Below are 25607 nucleotides of genomic sequence, written 5' to 3'. Positions count from 1 at the left end.
CAGAGAGACCCGGTTCGGTTCCCGCTAACATGTCCTCATTGCAGTTTGTCCCCCCCTGGTTGGTGTGGGGGCAGCCCCGAGTCCCTTCACTCCTGTTTCTTCCTCTCTCCCCTGCTATCTGAACAAAAATCGAGAAATTTCCTCGAGTGAGGATAAAAAATAAAAAATACAGAGTATCACCTCTGTCGAATGGCACACATCATACAGTGTGCGGGGTGTGGAGAAGGCAAGACACGCGATGCAACTGTGCCACTATGGAAAACACTATGGTGTTACCTCAAAAAATTAAAAATTGAACTACCATTTGACCCAATGATCCCTCTTCTAGGAATATACCCCAAGAAGCCTGAGACACCAATCAGAAAGAATATATGTACCCCTATGTTCATAGCAGCACTATTTACAATAGTTAAGCTTTGGAAACAGCCCAAGTATTCATCAGTAGATGAGTGGATAAAAAAAGCTGTGGTACATTTACACAATGGAGTACTATGCAGCTGTAAGAAAGATCCCTTATCTTTTGAGACGACATGGAGGGACCTGGAGAGTATTATGCTAAGTGAAACAAGCCTAGCAGAGAAAGACAAATATCACATGATCTCAGTCATTTGTGGAATATAATGAACAAAACAAACTGATGAACAAAATAGACCCAGAGACATAAAAGTAGGGTACAGACTGACAAACCTCAGAAGAGGGGTGAGGGGGGAGATAAACCACAGAACTTATATACATGTATGTGTAACCAATGGACATAGACAACAAAGCTGGGGACAGGGCGGAAGGGGATGGGGAGGAGGGTGTCAATGGAGGAAAAAGAAAACATCTGTAACAAAAATAAAATATTTTATTTAAAAAATAAAATGTTGCTGAGAGAAATGAAAGATCTCAATAAATGGAGAGAGATATCATGTCCATGGGTTAGAAGACTCAGTATTGTTAAGATGTCAGTTCTCACCAGATCGATATGTTGAAATGGACACACTGACTGTGAAACTCTCATGAAATGAAAGGAGTTAGAACAGTCAAACAACATTGATAAGAACAGAGACAGAGGACAAGCACTGCCTGATTTTAAGAGTTATTATAAAGCCATAGTAAGTCCAGATAGCATGAAATTAATATAAAAATCACCAAATAGACCAATGAATCAGAGGAGAATGTCCAAAAATAAGCTCAGACATATGACAACTGATTTTTGAGAAAGACGTAAAGGCAGCTCAGTTATTCTGAGACAGTGAGATACAGTTGGAACAATTGGATCTCCATCTGCAAAAAAACAAAAATAAAAAACTTCAGTCCCTCATACCATATGTACAGATTAGTTCAAAGTAGATCATAATCTAAATGTAAAACCCAAGACTATAACATTTCTAGAAAGGAGTAGAAAACCTCTGTGATTTGGGTTAGGCAAAGATATCTTAGCTATAACATGATCTTAGCCAAAAGCATGATCCATTGATCCATGAAAGAACAAATTGATGAATTGGGCTTTATTAACATTAAAGGCTTCTGTTCTTCAGAAGATGCTATAATAGGAATGAAAAGATGAGCCACAGACTGGGAGAAAATACTTATATATGTGAGAGAGGATTTGTATGCAGGTATGCAGAATATATTTTTAAACTCTCAAAACTCAAGGAAATAAGCAATTTTTTTAAAATAGGCAAAAGATAAGAACAGCCCTGACCGGTTTGGCTCAGCGGTTAAAGCGTCGGCCTGCGGTCCGGAGAGACCCGGGTTCGGTTCCCGCTAAGGGCATGTACCTCGGTTGCAGTTTGTCCGCGGCCCTGGTTGGTCATGCGGGTGGCAGCCACTCGATGTGTCCCTTTCACATCAATGTTTCTCTCTCTCTCTCTCCCTCCTGCTCTATCTGAACAAAGAATGAAAAAGTGTCCTTGGGTGAGGATAAAATAAATAAATAAATAAATAAATAAATAAATAAATAAATAAATAAATAAATAAAAGATAAGAACAAATATTTTTTCAGAGAAGTGATACAGATGGCAAATAAGCACATGAAAAGATAATCGACATCATGTCATTAGAAAAATAAAAATTAAAACCACGGTGAGATACTACTATTACCTACTAGAATGGCTAAAAGTTAAACACTGATCATGCTAAGTGTTGGTAAGTAGCCAGAACCCTCATACAGTGCTGGTGTGAATGGAAAATGGCACAGCCACTTTGGAAAATAAGTTGGCAGTTAAATGTATACCTACCATAGGATCCAGCCATTCCGCTAACAGGTATTTATCAGAGAGAGAAAAAGAAGAAGAAATCCACATAGGCTTGTACACGATATAGCCAAAGCTTAAAACAGCTGGAGTATCTCTCAACAGGTGAATGGATTTTAAAAAAATAACAAACAAAAATCAAACCATGGCACATCCTATAATAGAATACTGTTTGGCAATAGGAAGGAGTAAACTATGGATACACATTACAGCATGGTTGAAGAGCCATGTAGTTTTGCTGAGTGAGTATGCACTGTATGATTCCCTCCTACAAAATTCTAGAAAATGCAGACTAATATATAGTGATAGAAAGGAGATTCATGGTTGCCTGGGGATAGGGATGTGGAGAGGGGTTGGGAGGGAGGGATTTTGAAAAAGAGCACAGCCCTGGCTGGTTTGGCTCAGCACTAGAGTGTCAGCCTGTGGACCAATGAGTTGCAGGTTCAAGTCTGGCCAAGGGCACGTACCTTAGTTGTGGTTGGCCCTGGCCCTGGTCGGGTCGTGCAGGAGGCAACCAGTCAATGCGGCTCTATCACATCAGTGTTTCTCTCTCCTTCCCTTCCTCTTCCTCTCTCCCTCTCTCTCTCTCTGTCTGAAGATAAATAGAAAAATATCCTCGGGTGAGGATTTAAAAAATATTTTTTTAAAGGGCACAGTCCTGCTGGTGTGGCTCAGTGGATTGAGGGTTGCCCCTTGGACTGAGAGGTCCTGGTTCCATTCCCGGTCAGGGTATATAGTTCAATCCCCAGTGGTGGGGTGTTCGGAAGGCGGCCAATTGATGTTTTTATCTCTCTCCCTCTCTCCATTCCTTTCTCTCTAAAAAATCAATAAAAATATATTTTGCAAAAAAAAATTTAAAAAGCACAAAGAAACTGGATGGTGATGGAGCTGTTTATTATCTTCCTTGTGGTGAAGGTTTTATGACTATATACATATGCCCCAGTGTATCAAATTTTACACTTTAAGAAGTGCATTTTTCAGACCACCCACATTAGATGATTTACTAGGACTTATAGCACTCAGCATGTAGTTAGTTGTACAGTAAGTCCTCACTTAACATAGTTGATAAGTTCTGTGGCTAAGCAAAATGATGTGTATATTACAAAACCATTTTTACCATAGGCTAGTTGATGTATTCAAGAGTTAAGTTTCTGCAAAATCTCATCAGAGTTATAACCAAACCAAGTTGAACAAAATGATGTTGAGAACTTGTGGCTAAGATTTATTACAATGACACAATAAAGATACAAGTGGGACCAGTAGGGGGAAAAGCCATCAGAAAGGCCTGGAGGCCTCCGTGTGCAGGTTTCCAGGGTTCGCTCCTTCCCAGGAGGGCTCACTCCCTCCCAGGAGGGCTCACTCCCTCCCAGGAGGGCTCACAGGGAGCAGCCTTCCCTCCAGCAACAACGTAACCACAGGTGTGCAGGGTTCATGCCCAGGGAAGCCCACTTAAGGGTCAGGGTTTTTATTGGAGTCTGGTCACCAATATTTCAGATTCCCAAAGGAAAGCAGGTGTTTAGTACCCAAGGCAGGCAAACAACCTTATCCGTGTAGGGATTATTTCAAAAACCAGGTTTTTAGATGCCAGGTAAGGGTCAGCCTTGGACGCAGGCCTTTCGAAAGATGACAGTGTCAGGACTGTTCGTTCTTTCCTGCGGTCAGTTATACTTCAGGAGAACCTTCATTTATTTTTGTTTTTCTTTATTTAAATCATTTTTAATTTTTTAAATTCAGTTGACATACAATATTATATTAGTTTCAGGTGTACACCCAGTGATTAGACATTATATAATTTACTAAGTGATCATCCCAGTAAATCTCCCATCTGACACCATACGTAGTTATTAAAATGTTATTGACTGTATTCCCTATGCTGTACTTTACATTCCCATGACTATTCTGTAACAACTACTTTGTATTTCTTAAACCCTTCGCTGTTTTCACCCATCCCCCCAACCACTGTCCCATCTGGCAGCCATCAAAATGTTCTCTGTGTCTGTGAGTTTGTTTCTGTTCTGCTTGTTTGTTTATTTTTTTATTCAATTGTTGATAAATAGTATTTATTGCCATTTTATGGTTCATATTTTTTATCTTTTTTTTTCCTTCTTCTTAAAGAGACCTTTTATCATTACATGTAATACTTGTTTGGTGGTGATGAACTCTCTTAGGTTTTTCTTGTCTGGGAAGCGCTTTATCTGTCCCTCGATTCTAAATGATAGCTTTGCTGGGCAGAGTAATGTTGGTTGTAGGGCCTTGCTTTTCATTACTCTGACTATCTCTTGCACACCCTTCTGGCCAGCACAGTGACTGTTGAGAAATCAGCCTACAGTCTATGAAAGCTCCCTTGTAGGTAACTAAGTGCTTTTCTCTTGCTGCTTTTAAGATTCCCTCTTTGCCTTTAACCTTTTGCATTTTAATTATGAATGTCTTGGTGTGGACTTCTTTGGGTTCATCTTGTTTGAGACTCTCTGCACTTCCTAGACTTGTATGTCTATTTCCTTCACCAGTTAGGGAAGTTTTCTGTCATTATATTTTTCAAATAGGTTTTCAATTTCTTGCTCTCTCTCTCTCTTCTTCTTCCAACCTCCCTATGATGAAAATATTGGTACGCTACATTGTCCCAGAGGCTCCTTACGCTACCTTTATTTTTTTGGATTCTTTTTTTTTTTGCTGCTCTAATTGGGTATGTTTTGCCTCCATATATACCCAGTCACTGATTTGATTCTTAGCTTCATCTCTATATTCTTTATGTGAGTATGAGCTAGCACAAAGCAACAGTGATTAATTAATTTATTGAAAAGGGGACAGACATGAAACAGTGGTTTCAGATTTGGGGAAGACCAACACAGTGAGATCTTCATGACTTAGAGCGCTTCATATCCCTAAGTCCTTCTGTTGGAATGAGCTGGGCTATTAATAAATAAGTAAAATTGAGATGCTTGGCAAATGGAAGCATCTAATTATTTTTCATCTTTAATAATTTGACTTTTCACCCTGGCCTGTTTGGCTCAGCGGTAGAGCGTCGGCCTGCGGTCCTGAGAGACCCGGGTTCGGTTCCCGCTAAGGGCACGTACCTTGGTTGCAGTTTGTCCCCAGCTCTGGTCAGTCGTGCGGGTGGCAGCCACTCGATGTGTCCCTTCACATCGATGTTTCTCTCTCTCTCTCTCTGTTCCTCTCTCTCCCTCCCACTCTACCTGAACAAAAAATGGAAAAATGTCCTCGGGTGAGGATAAAAAAAAAAAATAATAATAATTTGACTTTTCATTTGAATTGCATTTGAAAAATTTTCCTAAATATATAATTTTCTTTCTTTCCTTAAAAAGAAAAACCCTTGATTGACAAGCATTACCCTAACCATTGATTACTGATCATGACCCAGTTCTACAGTGAGTGAAATGTGAAGCATGGGCGCTGAGATTTTGATGACCTCGGCAGCACTGCCGCACCCAGCCAAGAGAGAGGAGAACCGGAATCCAGCGGGCACTCTGACGGCTGGGCCCATAAGCCGTGGGCCCCAGTGTGGAATGTATCTGCCCGAGAAAGGGGCACCTTTTCCTAGTTTGCCAGAGGTGCCTTGTGGGCTGACTATGGCCCTGCTCAACACAATGTTCAGGAAGAAGGTGGTGGTTTTTCCCAAAAAAATACTGCCTAGTGTCATTAAGCTTTCTTGTAAATGTGTCTTTCCTCTTAAATCCAGCAAAAACAAAAACAAACAAACAAACAAACAAAAATGCCCTGGCCAGTGTGGCTCAGTTGTTTGGGCATTGTCGTCTGCTTCAGCAGACTGCTGGTTCCATCCCTTTCAAAGGCACGGTGCCAGGGTTGTGGGCTCGATCCCCAGCAGGGGGCGTGCAGGAGGCAGCTGAAGGATATGCTCTCACACTGATGTTTCTCTCTCTTTAAAAATCAATAAACTAGCCCTGGCCAGTTTGGCTCAGCGGTTAGAGCGTCGGCCTGCGGTCCGGAGAGACCCGGGTTAGGTTCCCGCTAAGGGCACGTACTTCGGTTGCAGTTTGTCCCCGGCCCTGGTTGGTCGTGCGGGTGGCAGCCACTCGATGTGTCCCTTCACGTCGATGTTTCTCTCTCTCTCTCTTCCTTCCTCTCTCTCCCTCCCACTCTATCTGTACAAAAAAATAGAAAAATATCCTCGGGTGAGGATAAAAAAAGAAAAAAAGAAAAAGAAAAATCAACAAACTAGCCCGGCGGGGATGGCTCAGTGGTTGAGCATCGACCCATGCACCAAGAGGTCATTGGTTCGATTCCCAGTCAGGGCACATGCCCAGGTTGTGGGCCCAATCCCCAGTGGGGGGCATGCAGGAGGCAGCTGATTGATGTTCTCTCTCATCGATGTTTCTCTCTCTCTCTCTCTCTCTCTTTCTCCCTTCCTCTCTCTCTAAAATCAATAAAGAAAAAAAAATTTTTAAATAAAAATAAAAATAAAAATCAATAAACTATTCTTTAGAAAAAAGAAATCCAGCAGATAACTTTCAGCTGAGGGTTGTCTTTAACCAGAACCCCCCACTAGGTACAACAGGGTGTACTGGGAGAGGACCTGTTACCTCAGCTGCCTGGGTAGGTGTTGTCTTCTGTAATTTGGCCCAGTTGCCATTGAAAGACAGGTGAATTTAGGGTATGTTTTCCTTTTTGTCACCCAGAAGGTAGCCTGGTGTCTGTTCTGTATCTGGATCCCATTATTAATGTCTCCAGCCAAGATTTCTCTGTGTCTATAACAATAAAAAATTCAGAGACAGACGACTCCTGTGGCTCCTCTGAATAAAATGTTTGCTGTTTCTGAGTAATAGTTTCCTAAAGAGGAACTAAGCTTCTTACTTCCAAAGATACAAAATATTGTTTAAACAATTCAACGTTGAAACAAATAGGAAATATTTGATAGTCACAATATAGCTTTCAATAAGCGATATCCAAGTATTGGCACCCAGCAGTTGTCTTGATCCTGCCTGAGCCGGAGGCTTGGTTTATGATGGTACACAGCCGACGGTGCTGAGCAGACGGACAATAACTGGGTAGCAGTCTGTCAGCAGAAGGGTTCTCTTTAGAAACATTCAACTTTTGGGAATCAACACCCCCTCTCCTTCTCATTTCTTCTACGTGGCTCACATTCTTCCCCTCCCTTCAAGTTCTTTTCCCTAAGGAAACTTAAACCAAATCTCTCTCCTCTTTTTATAGATGCGAACCACACGCAAGGTCTCTGTCTGGCCAGTGGGCCTGGTTGGCGGGCGACGCTATGAACGTCCATTGGTGGAAAATGGCAAAGTCGTTGGTTGGTACACTGGCTGGAGAGCAGACAGGCCTTTTGCCATCGACATGGCAGGTGAGGAGTGTGGATGGTGACATTTATGTCTGCCTGATTGTTCTTACAGATGTTACCATTGTAACAGGGCACTAAAGGAAGGAAGCTTTAAAAGACCACTTTGGTGAAAACTCTGGATCATAGCATATTCAGCAGATGAACTGTTTAAACCTTTGAAACGGGGCTGTTTGATTAGGGAAATGTATTTTGGGGTTGATTAGGAAATGCTCATTCCATTCCATTCTGCCACCAATCTATGCAGCCACCCTTCTTACTCAACACATGTTTATGGCCAGGTGCTGGGTTGGTCACTGGGGAGTCAGTGGTAACTGGAACTGGCCTCTACCTTTAGGTACCTCTCTCTAGAGGTCTAATTTGTTACAATAAATCACACACTAATTGATAAGTTTAATAGTCATGTGAAATTGACAAGCTAATCAATTTAATGCTTCTTGATACATTTAGTGCTTCTTGATACGTTTAGTGCTTCTTGATACATTTAGCTGAAATATAAAATTGGATTACTGGTTTTTCAAGCATTTATTAATTTTGAGTATAACTGCATTTTAAAGTTTTTATTCTCTAGCCAAACAATTGAATTCAATAAGACCCGTAGCAGACCACACATTCTAAGATGCTACTTTATCATAAAGTGACTCATTTTCTGTGGGTTGTATAAAATGATGCCTGTGATAACTGTGGAAAGATGCAGTTTGAAACATGCGGCTTAGAGGCACATGAAAAAATCCCTGGCATCTACAACCTAGAAGATGAAGGCAGAAAAGCTTCAAAATTGATCTCATCAATCTTCGACTCTGAAACACTGCTCTGTCTGTCTGTCAGCCTGTGCGCGGCCAATCTTGTGTGTGTGTTTCCCTACTGCAGTCAGAAGCTCTCTGCTCAGAATTCTGATGGGATGGAGGCTGTGTTCTAAACGGGTTCATCACTCTTATTCTGACAGTACTATAAATTTGAGGAAGCACGATGGTGAAGAACACCGGAGCATGAGCTGGTGTGGATGCTCTTGTGGGGGCAGCCTGTCGCACTGCGTCAGGGGAGAGAGAAGACACACTAGGCTGTTTTTGCTCAGTGTTTAACATTTCCCGAAGGCCAGTTTTGTGGGACTGTGTGTCATTGTCTTTAACGCCAAGGACAGTCTAGATCTCTTACCCTCCCCAGGCCTCCTGCTCTGCTTCCTGACCTCTCCATCTCTCTCCTCACCCTGGCTTTATGCTTCGGTCTCCAGTTCTTGCAGCCCCCTGAGCTGGCATCTCAACCCATGCCAATACCTGAAGGCAGACAGGGAGGTAGGTCAGCCATACTTGGGAGGTCCTGGGGATTCTCGGAAGAGGCCTTTCCTCAGTCAAGTCTGAGTTTGTGGCTCTGAAAATATAAGGCTGACCATAATGTGTCTTGGAGAGTCAGGTTTCTTGCTGGTTGGACATGTCACCTTGAACAGAAAACGTGGAGTTCATTAGCAAAGTCTGTTGCTTCTCTGGGACTCATCTTGCTCATGCGTAGAATGAAGCAGAGGTGGGGATGGCCACTGGGGTCTTCTCTAATGCATTCTTTCTCATCCTGGCTCCCCACCTTGGGTCCTTGGATTCTAAGTGAGCATTTGTGACTGCTACCACAGCCAGCAGACAGCTGTGTGGTTCTTACCTTCCCCAGAGCCTTGCTCCATCACAGACTTCCCAGGCCCGGCTCCTTACAGGATCTCAGCCCGCTACCCTGCCAGGTAACTTCAAGGTCAGGCCAACTCAGATGGTCTTCTTAGATTTTGCTGTTTGAACTTACTGTAGACAATTAAGTATCCAAGAAACCCGTGGAGAATTTTGCACTGATTCCCCCCAGAATTTGGATCCAGATAGCTCTGTCTAAAATTCAGGAATGGCACGTGGGTTTTGCGCATCTGGCCTGGCCCATGACACATTGATTCTCTTTCACCACCAGATTCTCTGGGAAACATTTCTCCACGACATGACTCATGCTTGGATTTTTCTAAACATTTCAATATATTTTCAAAGCATAATATATTATAAAATACAAATGGATTTGCTTATTTTGTATTAATCTTTGTTTTAAAGTAGGAATAAATAAGAAAACAACTTTTAACACACTAAATTTTCTTCACATGCGAACTTGTTTTTTGCAAAATACTTTTCAGTACATTGTTGATATTTTTGGAAGCCTTAAAGTAAGAGTGATCTGGTTGAGCCCTGGCCTGTTTGGCTCAGCAGTTAGAGCATCGGCCTGCGGTCCAGAGAGACCCGGTTCGGTTCCCGCTAAGGGCGCGTACCTTGGTTGCAGTTTGTCCCCAGCCCTGGTTGGTCATGTGGGTGGCAGCCACTCGATGTGTCCCTTTCACATCGATGTTTCTCTCTCTCTCTCTCCCTCCCACTCTACCTGAACAAAAGAAGGGAAAAAAAATGTCCTCGGGTGAGGATTAAAAAAAAAAAAAGAGTGATCTGGTTGATAGGATAATGAGTGATTCTGATTTTGAGGCAGTTTGTTTTGATTCCAAATCTTGAAAGTTCACAGCTTTGTTTAGATTCTACATAAGATTCATTTATTTTTTGTGAGAAGGACAAGACCTTTTGGACCTTCATGTGCAAAGGGTACCCCCACCTCATTTTCAGGTTATGCACAAACACACCCACCCACGAGGTCTGGAAAGAGAATGAGGCAGGAGGGACACTCCCCTCTGTGCCCGGGACAGACTGAGAAGCACTGGTTTGAAAGGGTCTGAGACAGTTGAGGGAACTGGGGTCTCTTTTGGATTTTCACCAGCTGATTAAGAGACAGGAAACTAGGAAACCGCCTGGTTGGTGTGACTCAGTGGTTGAGCATTGACCCACGCACCAAGAAGTCGCTGGTTCGATTCCCGGTCAGGGCACATGCCCAGGTTGTGGGCCAAATCCCCAGTGGGGGGCATGCAGGAGGCGGGCAATCGATGTTCTCTCTCATCGACGTTTCTATCTCTCTCCCTCTCCCTCCCTCCCTCTCTAAAATCAATAAAGAAAAAAAAAAAGAAACAGAAAATGCAAAGCGCCAAAACACTCACATTTGCTTTGGGGTATGGAGCACGTTCAGTAAGAGGTCCTCAGGGTCTCTGTTGGTGTCTCTAAAGTCACAGCCCAGCCCATCACTAGCAGCTTATTTGAGTGTGAGACACATGACTGTCATGTTTCACGATAGTCATCAAGTTTGCCTGTATCTGTGTTTGGCCGCATTGGACTTGGCAGATGCTATTTTTGCTCTCAGGTGAGGAAACATTGTTCTGAAAGTATCTTCTATGCACAGTGTTAGTGGCAGAAGTCAAGATTATTTCTGTTGCCCTGGGGACATTTTTAAAAAACTTTCTGATGATTACTGGAAATTAAAGAATCAAGAGAGCTGTCCAGCCCTGGCTGGTTTGGCTCAGCGGTGGGAGTGCCGGCCTGCGGACCAGGGAGTCCCGGGTTCGGTTCCCGCCAAGGGCACGTACCAGAAAAAAGATAACCGTGCAAAGCATCAGAGGCAGCCCTGTCCTGGCAGCAGTGAGCAGCTGGCTTTGCCGGTGTCGCTGGCCACTGCTCTGCCTCGCGCCTCGATTCCTGCACCTGGGGCATCTGACCGCGAGCTCGTCCTTGTTGACTGGACGCACCTGGGGCATCTGACCGCGAGCTCGTCCTTGTTGACTGGACGCACCTGGGGCGTCTGACCGCGAGCTCGTCCTTGTTGACTGGACGCACCTGGGGCGTCTGACCGCGAGCTCGTCCTTGTTGACTGGACGCACCTGGGGCATCTGACCGCGAGCTCGTCCTTGCTGACTGGACGCAGGACTGGACGCAGGACTGGACGCAGGACTGGATGCAGGACTGGATGCAGGACTGGACGCAGGACTGGACGCAGGACTGGACGCAGGACCGTCCGCACAGTTTTCAGCTCTGTTTTGAGGTCAGGGAGTTACTTTGAAGTGACAGACTCACTTTGGCCACTTCTAGGAAGGTGTCAATTAGGAGTGTGGCTTGAAAGAACTGAGCTTAAAGTAATCTTCAGCCTCACCAGGAGGTGTAGATTTGTTCAAATTCAGAACCTAAAGCTGAGATATTTTGAATTTTCGACATGCTCATGCACCGCAACCTTCACTCTGGGAGGGGCGGGCGGCCGTGCCCCTCGACGGCAGTTCCCAGCTGGGTGCGGGGCACACGGGAGGGACCGGGAGGAATCCACAGGGCGCCTGCACTTCTGCTCAGGCGCTAACACCCAGAGTTAGAGGGTCCCCAGCAAGACTGCCCCTACTTCAGACACCTGCCGCACTGTGGGACCCCAGGCCACCTGTACTCTGACAGCTGTTAATTTGACGTTTCCCACGACGCTCTCGGGTTTGATAATATACTACAAGGACTCACAGAACCCAGGATAGTGCTCTACTCACGACATTTCTCATAATAAAGACACGAATGAGGACCAGCCATCTGAAAGACACATGGGGTAAGGTCTGGGAGAGAACCCCGGCTTCTGTGCCCTTCGCCGTGGAATCAGGATGTGCTCCCCTCCCTGCACAGGAGTGAGTTCAGCCCCCGGAAGTTCCGCTGAACTCCGGTGTCCAGAGGTTTTGTTGGGTTTCACTGCCTAGACACGTTTGATGAACTTGATGGCCCGAGGCTGAACTCAGTCTCCAGCTTCTGTCCCCAGAGGTCAGGAAGGCCCACAGTTCCTACCCTAAAATCTTGTGGCTGGTGCTCTGGTCACCAGCCCCCATCCTGAAACCACCACTAAGAGCCACCTCATTAGCATAATAAAGTCACTCAGGAAATGCTAAGGGTGTCACTGGCTCCTGGTCAAGGACCTGGCACAAAGATGAGGCACATTTTTATTAAACTACAGCTAAGTAACAGATAACTTTACTCTTATAGAAACAAGTATTTCACCCTGGCCAGTTTGGCTCAGCGGTTAGAGCGTCGGCCTCCGGACCAGAGAGACCCGGGTTTGGTTCCCACTAAGGACACGTACCTCAGTTGCAGTTTGTCCCTGGCCCCGGTTGGGGTCGTGCAGGTGGCAACCAGTCGATGCGTCTCTCTCACATCGATGTTTCACTCTCTCCCTTCCTCTTTCCCTCCTGCTCTATCCGAAGATAAATGCAAAAATGTCCTTGAGTGAGGATTTAAAAAAAGTGTTTTGTGCACCCACCGTGACGGATGCTTACTTTGAGCATTGTCTGGGGACTTTTTCATGACTGATAAAAGTGAAACATCGTAAAGCGATTAAACTGTGTCTCGTGTGGCTTACAGAAATGGGTGTGGCGTCCAGGAGGACGCTAGGTTTTCTGGCCTGGACTGTGGACGAGGTGTGTTGACACCCTGGGGATAGATGAGCTCCCAAGGGAGACTCTGCAGTGGCCTGAGGCTGCTCCAGGGAGTAGTCATTTACAGGGGCTGCAGGAGGAGGAGCCAGGCGGGGACGAGGGTGTCGGGGTGGACAGGCGGCAGTCCCCGGAAGGCTGAGGTGGGCGAATTAGGCCCACGGTGTGGGATGCCTCGGTCATGGGTGTGGGGGAGGAGGGTGCTTGGTGGGGTGCAAGTGTGGGAGACAGCACGGAGATGGTGCATTGGGGTGGTTGAGAGTAGCCAGGACCATGTAGACGGTTCCCGGGAACAGGATAAGAGGAGAATCGAGGGCCTGAAGGCTGGAGGACTGGAAGATCAGCAGCATTGTCTGCAGAGAGTGTCCACTGGAACAGACGGGGAGGAAGCTGAAAGATGGAGGTGGTTCTGCTGTGGGTAGAGAGGAGTGGGGCTGAGGTCGGGGAGTGGCTATCGTGTAATCGGTATTACATTTTAAGAAGCCATTTCAGATTATGCCCATAAACCAGCAGAAATGAAAATACTTTTAACATTGTTGCCTGGTATGGTGATAACAGATATATTAATTTTGATTTTTTTAAATATGCTTTTATTGCTTTTTTTAGAGAGAGAACAAGGGAGAGAGAGATAGGAACATCGATGCGAGAGAGAAACACTGATCAGCTGCCTCCTGCACGCCCCACAACCCTGGCCGAGAATCGAACCAGCACCCCTCAGTCCATGGGACGCTGCTCAATCCACTGAGCCACACCGGCCAGGCAATTTTGGTTTAGTTTTAATGGGTGTGATTTGTTGCATTATCTGAGCTGTAACTCCATGCAGATGGAACAGTGATCTTGGAAGCGGAACTTCTGTTCACCAGAGTATCCGTTGTGTAAAAGGGGGAACCAGCATTCAGGAGGAAATCCCACACTCCCTGATTAGTCTCAGACTCCGGACCGTTGCGGTGTGCCACCCTTATGGAGGGTTGGAGGCTGGGAGGGCGTGAGGTGAGGGGAAGACAGCAGAGCGCCTGCCTGGGTTTCCGGGCCACACTGCCCTCCCCAGTCCCGTCCTCGTTCAGGAGTGTGAGCCAGGTCCGGGCAGTCCTGCCCTGTGCCCTTGGGGTGAAGGACTCAGCATCACTGCGGAGTGCTGCCTGCCCGCCCCACCCCTCTCTCTCCTACACCCCCCCACTCCTGTTTGGGGCACCTGCTCCCACAGCTCCCCCTGCACATCCTGACCTTCACCATGGGGTCCGCACCTGTGCCTCGAATGTTCTTTCCACAGTTCATTCCTCTTCATCCTTTAGTTCTCAGCTTAAATCTCACCCTCTCAGGGAGGTCTTTTCTGACATCCCCATCGGTGTGAGCCCCGTATTCTGCACAGGGCACTCACCACAGTGCTGTGCATCTTTACCGCACCTGCCGAAGCTCCCGACTCCGCCCACACAGAATGCGGCCACGCCCATCCTGCCCTCCAGGCTACCCCAGGCCTCTCCCTGGGTGCCCAGGCCCAGCTGGAAGGAGGCCCAGGAACTGCCCTGTACCAGAGCTCCTGCCCCGCGGGCTACAGACACACCTTTTAAAAACCGTTGTGAACGATGACTGTTAACTGAAGATGGTGATGGGCTGCACCAGGCAGGTGACAGCTGCTCTGCTGCCCTGGGCTCTGGAAACCACCGTTGTTCAGGGCCTTCTCTCTTCTGAGAGTTGTAGACACGGACTTTGCCGGAGTTAATGTCATTGGCAAGCCCTTTCTTGGCAGACAGTGCAGAAACGGACTTCAGCCCAGCCCGGACCAGATGACCATCCACGCCAAGTGAGCACAGCCAGAACTGATGAAGTTGGACCGTGTTTTATGAATATAAATACTGCAAGGAGAAGGAGGGAATAGCCTCCTTGCCACTTGGGTGCTGTCTGCAACTGCCATGTGCTGTTTTCAGTCCCTGGGTGGTTTGTATGAGAACAAGACACTTACTGAATGTTCTCAGCAGAGCGGCTCGGTGTGTCATATGGTAGCTCTGAGTGCAGGGTCTGGGGCTGACTTGGGACCTTGGCTGAGGCCAGCATGGTGTGGTTGTCCCTGGAGTGGTGTGTGGCTCTCCGGAGAGGCCCGCAGCTGCAAACCTGACAACTTCGCCGTGGGGATGGCCACGGGTGTCAGAGCCCTAGGGAGCCCACTGCCGGTTTCCTGGGTATTTCCGGAACGGCGTGCATTCCAGAGATTGCCCACGAGGTCAGCCCTGTCCACGTGTACCATGCCGTGTGGGTAGAGGTGGGTGTTTGGGATCAGGAGCGTCTGTGCATCTGTGTGCCCATAATCAGGGTGCTTTTTCTGGGGTAGCTGGCAGTGGGGCAGCCACGTTCACGCTGGGCTTGGTGGAGGTGGGGGGGAGGGGGGAGGATCCACTGAGCCCTTGAAGGGCTGCAGCAGGGCCCGTCCTACTGGAAACAGCAGCTCCGCATGCACGTGTCCTAATCCCTCCGAATCTCAGGGGACATGGCTGTCCCTCAGGACTGAGAGTTTTGAAAACTAGAAGTTTTCTCTTACCCCAGGAAAGTCCAGCCGACTTAATAATCATCATTTACTGAGCATGTACGAGGCAGCAGGCATCCTTAGGCATTCTGTGTGCTTTCTTATTTAATCCTCACTGAGGGCGGACAGGGATGTGCTAACATCATCTCCTCAGCTATAAGGAAACTGAGCCTAGAGCAGCGGTTCTCAACCTGTGGGTTGTGACCCCTTTGGGGGTCAAATGACCCTTTCACAGGGGTCACCTAAGACCTAACAGTAGCAAAATTACAGTTATGAAGTAGCAACAAAAATAATTTTATGGTTTAGGGTCCCCACAACATGAGGAACTTCATTAAAGGGTCGCGGCATCAAGAAGGTTGAGAACCACTGCCCTAGAGCATTAAGTCACTTATCCAAGGTTGCACAGTGATTAAGTGGTGGAGCTGGGATTCGAACTCAGGTCAGTGTGTCCCCAGAGATGGCCCTCCCACTGGGCTCTGTGTCTCTGGGCTCCAATGGCTCCTACATTTGTCCAGGGGAATCGGCTCAGTGCTGTGGTGACTGGTTATTGTGGTGGTCACTTCTGGGCGAGTGCAGGGTACTGTGGGGTAGGGGGATTGCTGACCACCAAGCTCCACTCAGGCACAGGCAAGCTGCACTTCTGGGTTTCCCAACTGTAGATCAGGGATCAGACCACCTGCCTTTTGGTGAGGTTGAAGTGGAAATAGATACATGCAAAAGCTCCTGCTCTCTCTGAACGTGTGAATCTTCCCTGCAGCTAGCTGTTTTAGATCATTCTGGAAGGCCGTCCTTAATAACATGCAAACTCTTTGCTTTGGGCTTGGGATACACTTCGCTTCTGCCCCAGCTGATGGACCTGGGCTCATTATCGTTCGATGAATTCGCTCAGTGTGTAGGACGCATGTGGAGGGCAGTGCCAGCGCTTGCTTTACATAAAATATCGTGAAAAAGAATCATCAAGAGGAAAAGAAAACAAAAAGATCATTAGAAAGTTGTTGAGAAGCAGATATGTGCTCATTTTCTTAATTTCCCAACTGAAAAACTAAACAAACTAAAAGCATTTGAGCTTTCGAACGAAAATGCCATGGTAACATTTAGGTTTGCAGGGTGTGCTGTCAGCTTGGCCCTGCTGCTGAGAGGGGTGCTCTTCTCTGTACAGACGGCACCGGCACGTGGGAAGGATTTAAGAATGAGTCTCACCCTCTCTAATTAGGTCCTGGGGTGGGGGGCGGGCTATCCTCGCCACCTTGATTTTCCTAGGAGAGCATCTGCAGATATAATTCTCATTTGGACTCTATTGTAGACAATTTGTCAGTGCAAATCATAATAATTAAGGCTGCTTGCTCTGCACCACTGACCTGGAGCCTGGCACACTCCAGTTTTCCTTAGCGCACAGGTTGGTTGCTGTGACTGCCCCTCGACTCTCTGCACTGGCTTCAGAAGTTCAAGTTCGCTGGGTTCTTCCCGAGCCCCCTGGGCAGTCATATCACCCCCATCCCAGACACTCTGCACTTCAGTCAGCTCCTTTCAAATCCAGCCAAGCGGCAGGTGGGCCCAGCACTGTCCCAGCGGAAGGGCCTGGGGTAATTAAGAGCGGTAGGTACACTTTGCCCTCAGCCCAGAATAGGGAGCGTCACCTTGTCATCCCGTGTTTGCCTGGCTCATTTCTAGTTACCTCTCAAGATCATTAGTGGTGCAGGAATCGCTTTCAAATCTGGAAAGTCTTTCCTGATTTTCCATCCAGCATAGATGCTGCACCACGTTCCCCTAGAATCTTGCACTCACTCACTTGTCCTCGAGGTGGCGCTCGAGTCAGCGTCCTGCCTGCCCCCTTGTCCTCTGCCCGCTGGTGCAGCAGGGGAGAGGGCTCCCTGTCTTCTCCCTGCACCTCCAGGTCGGGCACAGCCCCTGGTAGGAGTAGCTTGAATAAATTTTTGCTGAATTCATGAATTTTAACTTGTCCTTCTTTTCTAGTTTAAGGATTGTCAGAATTAAAAGATGCAGCTTCCTCTTCTGAGATCACATTGCCATTATTTCTTAATGCTGACATTTCTTTAAAGGGAGAATGTCGCCCTGGCCAATTTGGCTCAGTGGTTAGAGTGTCAGCCCACAGACCAAAGAGCTGCAGGTTCCATACCAGTCAAGGGCACACACCTCTGGTCAGGGTCGTGTGGGAGGCAACCAGTTGATGGGTCCCTCTCATGTTGATGTTTCTCTCTCTCTCTCCTTCCCACTGTATCTGATGATAAACAGAAAAATATCTTCTGGTGAGGAATAATAATAATAACAATAATAAATAAAGGGATAATGTTAAGCTGTACTCTAGACCCTCTAAAGAGTGTCTAATTTGGTAGGTCTCAACCTGACTACACATCAGAATTACCTAGGGCTTTGAAAAAACACCCAGACCTGGGCTTCATCGGGGATCAGTTAAACCATAATCTCTGGGTATGGGTCCTGGTGTTGGAGTATGTGTATATATTTTTAATTCCTGAGGTGATTATAAAATGCAGCCAGAGTTAAGAATAGTGGAGGTGGCCACAGGCTAATCGCATGTTCCTTCCTGTGGTTCACTATAGTCCATGCCACCCACTGAGCTATTCTGGAGGTTTGAGGTGGGATAGCCCCACACTACAAAATGTTTGAGAATGCTCAGTGAAATTATTTCCACGAAAAGGACTTCCACTGGTCAAGCTAGAAGAGAATTTGAGCACAAGGGAGGAGTTTTTCTAAGTCATGACTGAAAAGCAGCACCAACAATGTAAGAAAACACTGGATGCACTAGGATTGCAAATGTATTTCTTATTGTGGTAAAATATGCACAACAAAATCTACCATTTTAACCATTTTTAAGTGTACAGTGGCATTAAGAATATTCATATTGTGCAGTGATCTTCACCATCTATCTCCAGAACTTTTTCACCACAAACCCCCCACCCCTGTCCCTGGTAACCACCATTCTACTTTTTCTCCATGAAGTGGACTATTCTAGGTATTTCATGTAAGTGCACTTATACAACATTTGTCCTTTGTGTCTGGCTTATTTTACTAAGTATAATGTCTTCCAGGTTCTTGCATGTTGTACCATGTTAGATTCATTTCTTTCTAAAGCTGAATAATTTTTCCGTGTATACATCGACCACATTCTGTTCATCCATTCACCCATCGACACACATTCGATTATTTCTGCTTTCTGGCTGTTCAGAAGACGGCTGTGAACACAGGTGTACAGTGACTGTTCAAGTCCTGCCTCCATTTATTTCGCATGTATACCTAGAAGTGCAATTGCTGGATCACATGGAAGTTGTACGTTTAACTTTTTTGAGGAACCTCCACTTTTTCCCTCCGGTGGCTGCAACATTTTATAGTCCCATCAGCAGTGCACGAGAGTTCCAGTTTCTCCATATCCTTGCCACCTCTGGTTATTTGAAAGATTATTTGACTTGCATACACTGGAGTTTAAAGAGTAGGACCACAGATGCTTTCTCCTGATCTGCTGTATTTTCTGAGCTGCTTCGAGTGGCTTAGTGACATATTCAGTGGTAGTCATGGATAATGTGGAGTAAAACTCTCAAAGCGACATGAAGCACAAGACGGTGACTCACACAGGCAGCGCCCAGCCTGTCGATTCTGCCGTTCTCGAGTTCTCGACACATACCTGGCTCACTTCCCACCAGAATCCTTTTGGCTGTGAAGCCAACAGAACCCCTTCCCCTCCAAAGCTCAGTATTAGGACTTACTAGAAAGCCATTCATGGATATTGTTCGTATTCAGTTAATTAAGCTTTTATTCTTAGGATCAAGTTTCCATTCTTGTTCAGCATCCTGACTGTTTCCTTAGAAGGTTTGGTTTCTAATATGGCTTATTTTCAGAGTCTAGACTTAAATGAATCGTTCATAGATTAAATAAAGAATATTTCTTAGAAATGAAGAATGTTTTATTTTTTTTCCACAAAGGACAATGGCTGCTAAATAGCTTTTGAGGAATTTTGAAAATGTTTTGTTTTTAGGATGGTGTACCCTCAAGCAATCACGAAGTCTCAGTGAGTATCCTGAAGCAGGTGAACAGCCCTGTTTAGCACCATGCTGTTTAATCCTTTCTGCACTCATAGAAAGTTATTCCGAAGTATAATTGTACGTAAATGTAGAAAGCCATAGTTTGGTCTGCATTTAGGAAGCAATAGATTAGGAAGGGATCTTTGTCATGGCACATGCAGGCTTAGAACCATGAAAATCTATATAAACACTTGCATGAGACAGTGGCAATTTAGAGATGATGGTTAAGTAAGTAATGGACATATTTCCTTTAACACAGCCCTTGCTTTTGTTTACTGTATCTGATTTAAATGTAATGATAATGATTCCTGAAACACTCTTACTAACATATCTGTTTTTCAGTTGGATAGTTCACAGATGCCAAGGCTGGAAGGTACAAGGGTATGATATGAAATAAAAGCCCTAAAGTAGACATTTTCTATTGTTTTGTTGAGATATACTTGATATATAACATTCTTTTAGTTTCAGATGTACAGAGTAATTATTTGATTTATATAAATTGCAAAATGATCACAATAAATCTAGGTAACAACCATCGCTACAGCTAAGATTTTTTTCTTCTTGTGATGAGAACTTTTAAGATCTACTCTCTTAGCAACTGTCAAAGATACAATACAGTATTATTAACTATAGTCACCATGTTGTACATTACATCCCCAGAACCTACTCATTTTGTAAATGGAAGTTGGTACCTTTTGACTCTCTTTACCCATTTTGCTCACCCTCCACCTCCTGCTTCTGACAACCATTAATCTATAAGTTGATTATTATTGTTTTAAAGATTCCACATATAAGTAAAACCATATGGTATTTGCCTTTCTCTGTCTGACTTATTTCACTTAGCATAATACCCTCAAGTTCCATCCACGTTGTTGCAAAAGGTAGTATTTCCTTCCTTTTTATGGCTGAACGATACAACATTGTGTGTATGTGTTTGTGTGTATGTGTGAATCATATTTTCTTTATCCAGTCATCCATCAGTGGACATTAAGGTTGCTTCCCTATGTTGGGGATTATAAATAATGCCGCATTGAATGTGGGGAGTCCACATGCTGTTTTCCAGTTATGCAATCAGGCCAACAGCACATGAGCACGCCCTCATCAACACTTGTTGATTTATTGATGATAGCCATTCTGACAGGTGTGAGGTGATATCTCATTGTGGTTTTAATTTGTATTTCTTTCATGATTAGTGATGTTGAGCCTCTTTTCATATGACTATTGGCCATTGGTGTGTCCTCTTTGGAGAAATGTGTATTCAGGTCCTCTGCCCATTTTTAAATTAGATTTTTTTTTGGAGTTAAGTTGTATGAGTTCTTTATATATTTTGGATATTAACCTCTTATTGGATGTATCATTGGCAAATACCTTTGTCCATTTGGTAGGTTGCCTTATTGTTTTGTTGATGATATCCTTGCTGTGCAAAATATTTTTAGTTTAATGTAGTCCCATTTGTTTATTTTTTCCTTTGTTTTCCTTGCCTGGGGGGATATATCGGCAATAATATTGCTAAGAAAAAAGTCTTAGATTTTACTGCCTAGTTTTCTTCCAGGAGTTTTATAATTTGGGTCTTACATTAAGTCATTTATCCATTTTGAGTTTATTCTTGTGTGTGGTGTAAGTTGGTGGTCTAGTTTCCTTCTTTCTTTCTTTTCTTTTCTTTTTTTTTTTTCATGTATCTGTCCAGTTTGTCCAACACATTTATTGAGGAGACTGTCTTTATTCCATTGTATATACTTGCCTCCTTTGTCATAGATCAATTGACCATATAGGCATGGGTTTATTTCTGGGCTCTCTGTTCTGTTCCATTGATCTATATACCTGTTTTTATGCCAGTACCATGTTGTTTTGACTTTTATAGCCTTGTAGTATAGTTTGTATCAGGTAGTGTGATACCTCCAACTTTGTTCTTTCTCAAGATTACTGTGGTTATTTGGGGTCTTAGTGGTTCCATGTAACTTTTAGGATTATTTCTTCTAGTTCTGTGAAAATGCCATTTGCATTTTGATAGAGATTGCATTGAATCTATAGATTGTTTTGGGTATGAACATGTTAATGATGTTAATTCTGCCTGTCCATGAGTATACTATATGCTTCCATTTATTTGTTTCTTCTTTAAATTTTTCACTGTCTTACAATTTTTTGAATATAGGTCTTTTACTTTTTATTCCTAGGTATTTTATTTTTTGATGCAATTGTAAATGGAGTTGTTTTCTTAGTTTCTCTTGCTGATAGTTCATTGTTGGTGTATAAAACTGCAACCAATTTCTGAATATTAATTTTGTATCCTACTACTTTAGTGAATTCATTTATCAGTTGTAATAGTTTTGGGTGGAATCTTTAGGGTTCTCTATGTTTAGTATCATGTCATTTGCAAATAATAACAGTTTTACTTCTTTTCCAACTTGGGTGCCTTTTATTTCTTTTTCTTTTCTGATCTCTCTGGTTATGACTTTCAATACAGTGTCGAATAAAAGTGGTAAAAGGGGACAACTCTGTCTTGTTTCTGATCTTAAGGAAAATGCTTTTAGTTTTTTACCAATGAGTGTGATGTTAGCTGTGGGCTTGTCATATAAAGCCTTTATTATGTGGCACTAGCTTCCCTCCACTCCCACATTGCTGAGAGTTTTATTGTTATAATGGGTGCTGGATTTTTATCAAATGCTTTTTCTGCATCTATTGATATGATCATATAATTTTTATCCTTCATTTTTTTTAATGTGGTGTATCACGTTTATCGATTTGCGGGTGTTGAACCAACCTTGCATCCCAGGAATAAATCCCACTTGTTATATATATATTTTACAATATTTTCAGTTTTATTATAAAAATGCACACACAACACAGATTGTCATGTCATTTCTTTGCTTTAATTGCTCTTGGGCAGCTTTCCTGCTTTTACCATCTCGACAAGTCCCTTGTTACCGTTCCATGCAGTCCTCTTTGTCCGGCCAGGCTCTGCTGTTTTTCCCCACCTTTCAGGCGTACTTAGTGGGTACGTTTACAAAGCTTGTTGCAAAACCTTCTGTTCTGTTGTTCAGGGAGTGAAGTCTGCGCACGGACCTTCAGATCATCCTGAAGTGTCGCACTGTCTGCTTGAGGCACCACTCCATGCTCTTTTTAAAATGTATCAAAAGCCTTTTGGTTTATGTCATCTTTCCAAAGAGGGTGAGTTTTTGAAGGCTTTTGCTTTGCCGATAACATCTTTGGCAGTTCTCTTGACTCCAGAAGAATGTATGTTATAGCAGTAACTTCCCACCTTGAATTTGTTCCAGCAGGGGAGAGGTCCACAGCTTGAACCTGTAATTTCAGATCATCTTCTGACCAGTTTTTACTGCCATTTCCACCTCTGACAGTTGATTTGCATCCTTAGATGCTTGTCACACAGAAGCCTCAGCTTCCTCTTTCTCTTTTCTGATTTGCTCATTTATTTCTCTTCTTTATTTCCTACTTTTGTTGATGATGTGAGTGTTTCATTCAAGCACTGTAAACTTGCTAATTCAAAGCGATCAACTTTTTCCACTCCTATCATTGTAACCCCCTCTGCCTCATTAACAGAAAAGTAATTTCAGTCTTGTATGAGTTGTGACATTTTTGCCTTTCATTTTAATGTATTTTTCTGAGCATCTTTTTCATTCTTTGCCAATAGTGCTTATTGTCTAACTTCTTCCTCTTCTCTTCAGCTAAACAAGCAGCTTCTAATTCAGCTTGTCTTTGATTTGCTTTAGCTTCTTGCTCATTCCATTTTGATTCTGCTTTTGCTTTCTCTTCTGTTTCTTTCTTGGCCTTTTCTTCAGTTTTTTTTATTCTGGGATCGCAGCTATTTGCATTGTCGACTGATGTTCTTATCCTGTTCATTGCTTCTTTTTTCCTTTGTGCTTTTGTTGCTCTGTTCTGCTTTTCACTCATCTCCTCTCATCAGAATGTTCAGCTTTTTTCTTCATCTCAATAAGAAAATTCTCTCCAAGAATCAAAATTATACCAGAAAGAATAAAATGCATCTATACCTTCAAATGATGAATTCATACCACCAAGTTTAGGGCCACATTTTTTTATTTGACCATCTGGAATTTCTTTCAAATATAAGAAAACACTAGGAAGAAATTATCCTTTGCTTCACAGTTAGAAGGAACCAAGTTATCAAAAGTAGGATCTACACTGTTAAATGGGAGTCTTTTCACTGGATCAAATAACATTTCATAAGCTTTAGTTACGCAAGTGAAGTAGTCATTATGTGCTGGTTTTGTTGGCTCACCAGCTGCTTTTCATTTGGTGATGTTTTGACACCATTGCTTCGGGAGCGACTTTGATCTGTCCCTGTGTAGCTTTGTATCTGACAAGGCCCAGTCCAAGGACTGCATACTGATCTTGGTTCTTTCAGTCATTGGGATCTAGTGTTTTTCGGCATGGGAAATTCTCCTAACTGCCATTCTTCATCTACTGAGTCCTCTCATAACTTTCTTTTCCTCCAGTTCCTGAAAAGAGGCAGAAGCATGTTGGTTCCTCTCAACAAAGCTTCAAACCATTCCCACAGGTTCAAATCGGCAATGTTGAGGCTGTGATCGAAAACGTTGAGAGAGGCTTCAGTGCGTTACATGGAGTAAGTCAGAGGCCAGAGGGTGGGTGAGGGCGGGGCCTTGGCTGGCGGCGGTGCTCAGCAGGGGCGGCCCGTGTCCCCTCCTGCTCGACCTCCCTGTCTGAGCCTTGCATCTTGCCTCTACAACATCCTGTGTGATCTTTTTAGTGTATTGCTGAATTCGTTTTGACAGTTTTTTTGAGGATTTTTGCATCTGTGTTCATCAGGGATATTGGCATATCTATATCTATATTTTTTGTAATGTCTTTGGTTTTGGAATCAAGGTGATGCTGTCCTTGTCAAATGAGCTTGGGAGTCTTCCCTCCTCTCAAAATTTTTCAGTAGTTTGAGAAGGATAGGTATTAAGCCAACACTTGTTATTTCTTGTCTTTTTAATAATGGCCATTCTAACAGGTGTGAGGTGATATCTGATTGTGGTTTTTGATTTGCATTTTCCTAGTGATTAGTGATGTTGAACACTTTCTCATTTACCTGTTGGCCATGTAAAAAAACCACAAAAGCAAGGGACTCAGAGTGACCAAAATAACAAAGTTGAAAGACACTTCCTGATTTGAAAACTTACTCTAAAGTTACAGTTATAAAGACAGTACGGTACTGGCATAAAGGTAAACATGTGAACCAATGGAAATGAATTGACAGTCCAGAAATAAACAATTACATTTATGGCCAGTTGGTTTTTGCCAAGGGTGCCAAGATCATTCAATAGAGAAAGAATAGTCTTTTCACAAAATGGTATTCAGACTTACAAATATACCAAAAGTCACTCACTTGTATCCTTTAAAAAGGCAAATTTTATTCTTAGGATATATTCCCGGAAGTGAGATTGCTGAATCAAATGGCAGTTCCATTTTTAAATTTTTGAGGAAACTCCATACTGTTTCTCCACAGTGGCTGCACCAGTCTGCATTCCCATCAACAGTGCATGAGGGTTCCCCTTTCTCCAGATCTTTGCCAGCACTGGTTGTTTGTTGATTTATTGATGATAGCCATTCTGACAGGTGTGATGTGATATCTCATTGTGGTTTTAATTTGCATCTCTCTGATGATTAGTGACATTGAGCAATTTTTCATGTCTATTGGCTTTGTATATCCTCTTTGAAGAAGTGACTATTCAGGTCCTTGCCCCCCCCCCCCCCCCCCCCGCTTTATAGGATTGTTCATCTTTCTAGTGTTGAGTGTACAATTTCTTTTTAACCCCTTACCTGATGAATCATTGCCGAATATGTTCTCCCATACAGTGGGTTCCCTTTTTGTATTGTTGATGGTTTCTTTTCCTGTGCAGATGCTTTTTAGTCTGGTGTAATCCCATTTCTTTCTTTTTTCCTGTGTTTCCCTTTGCCTTGGGATATATTGGCAAAAATACTGCTCTGAGAGATGTCTAAGATTTTACTATGTTTTCTTCTAGGATTTTTATGGTTTCATGACTTACATTTATGTCTTTTATCTATTTTGAGTCTATTCTTTTGTATGGTATAAGTTGGTAGTCTAGTTCATTTTTTTGCATGTAGCTGTCCAATTTTCCCAACACCATTTATTGAA

At 43.9% G+C, this 25607-nt stretch overlaps 1 protein-coding gene and 1 pseudogene across 2 annotated transcripts in view; one reads left to right on the top strand and one right to left on the bottom strand.

The window, feature by feature from the left end:
- B3GAT2 (beta-1,3-glucuronyltransferase 2) overlaps positions 1-25607 on the top strand; it is a 64374-nt gene that overhangs the window by 29773 nt on the left and 8994 nt on the right. For both annotated transcript variants that reach the window (XM_036248038.1, XM_036248037.1), the window contains exon 2: positions 7428-7572. In XM_036248038.1, the coding sequence (XP_036103931.1) occupies positions 7428-7572 (145 nt within the window). The remainder of the gene's footprint in view (positions 1-7427; positions 7573-25607) is intronic.
- LOC118621250 lies at positions 8013-25282 on the bottom strand (annotated as a pseudogene).

The sequence above is a fragment of the Molossus molossus genome, unplaced genomic scaffold (genome assembly GCF_014108415.1).
Source record: "Molossus molossus isolate mMolMol1 unplaced genomic scaffold, mMolMol1.p scaffold_m16_p_8, whole genome shotgun sequence".
Lineage (NCBI taxonomy): Eukaryota > Metazoa > Chordata > Mammalia > Chiroptera > Molossidae > Molossus > Molossus molossus.
This window is presented reverse-complemented; position numbering and strand designations above follow the sequence as displayed.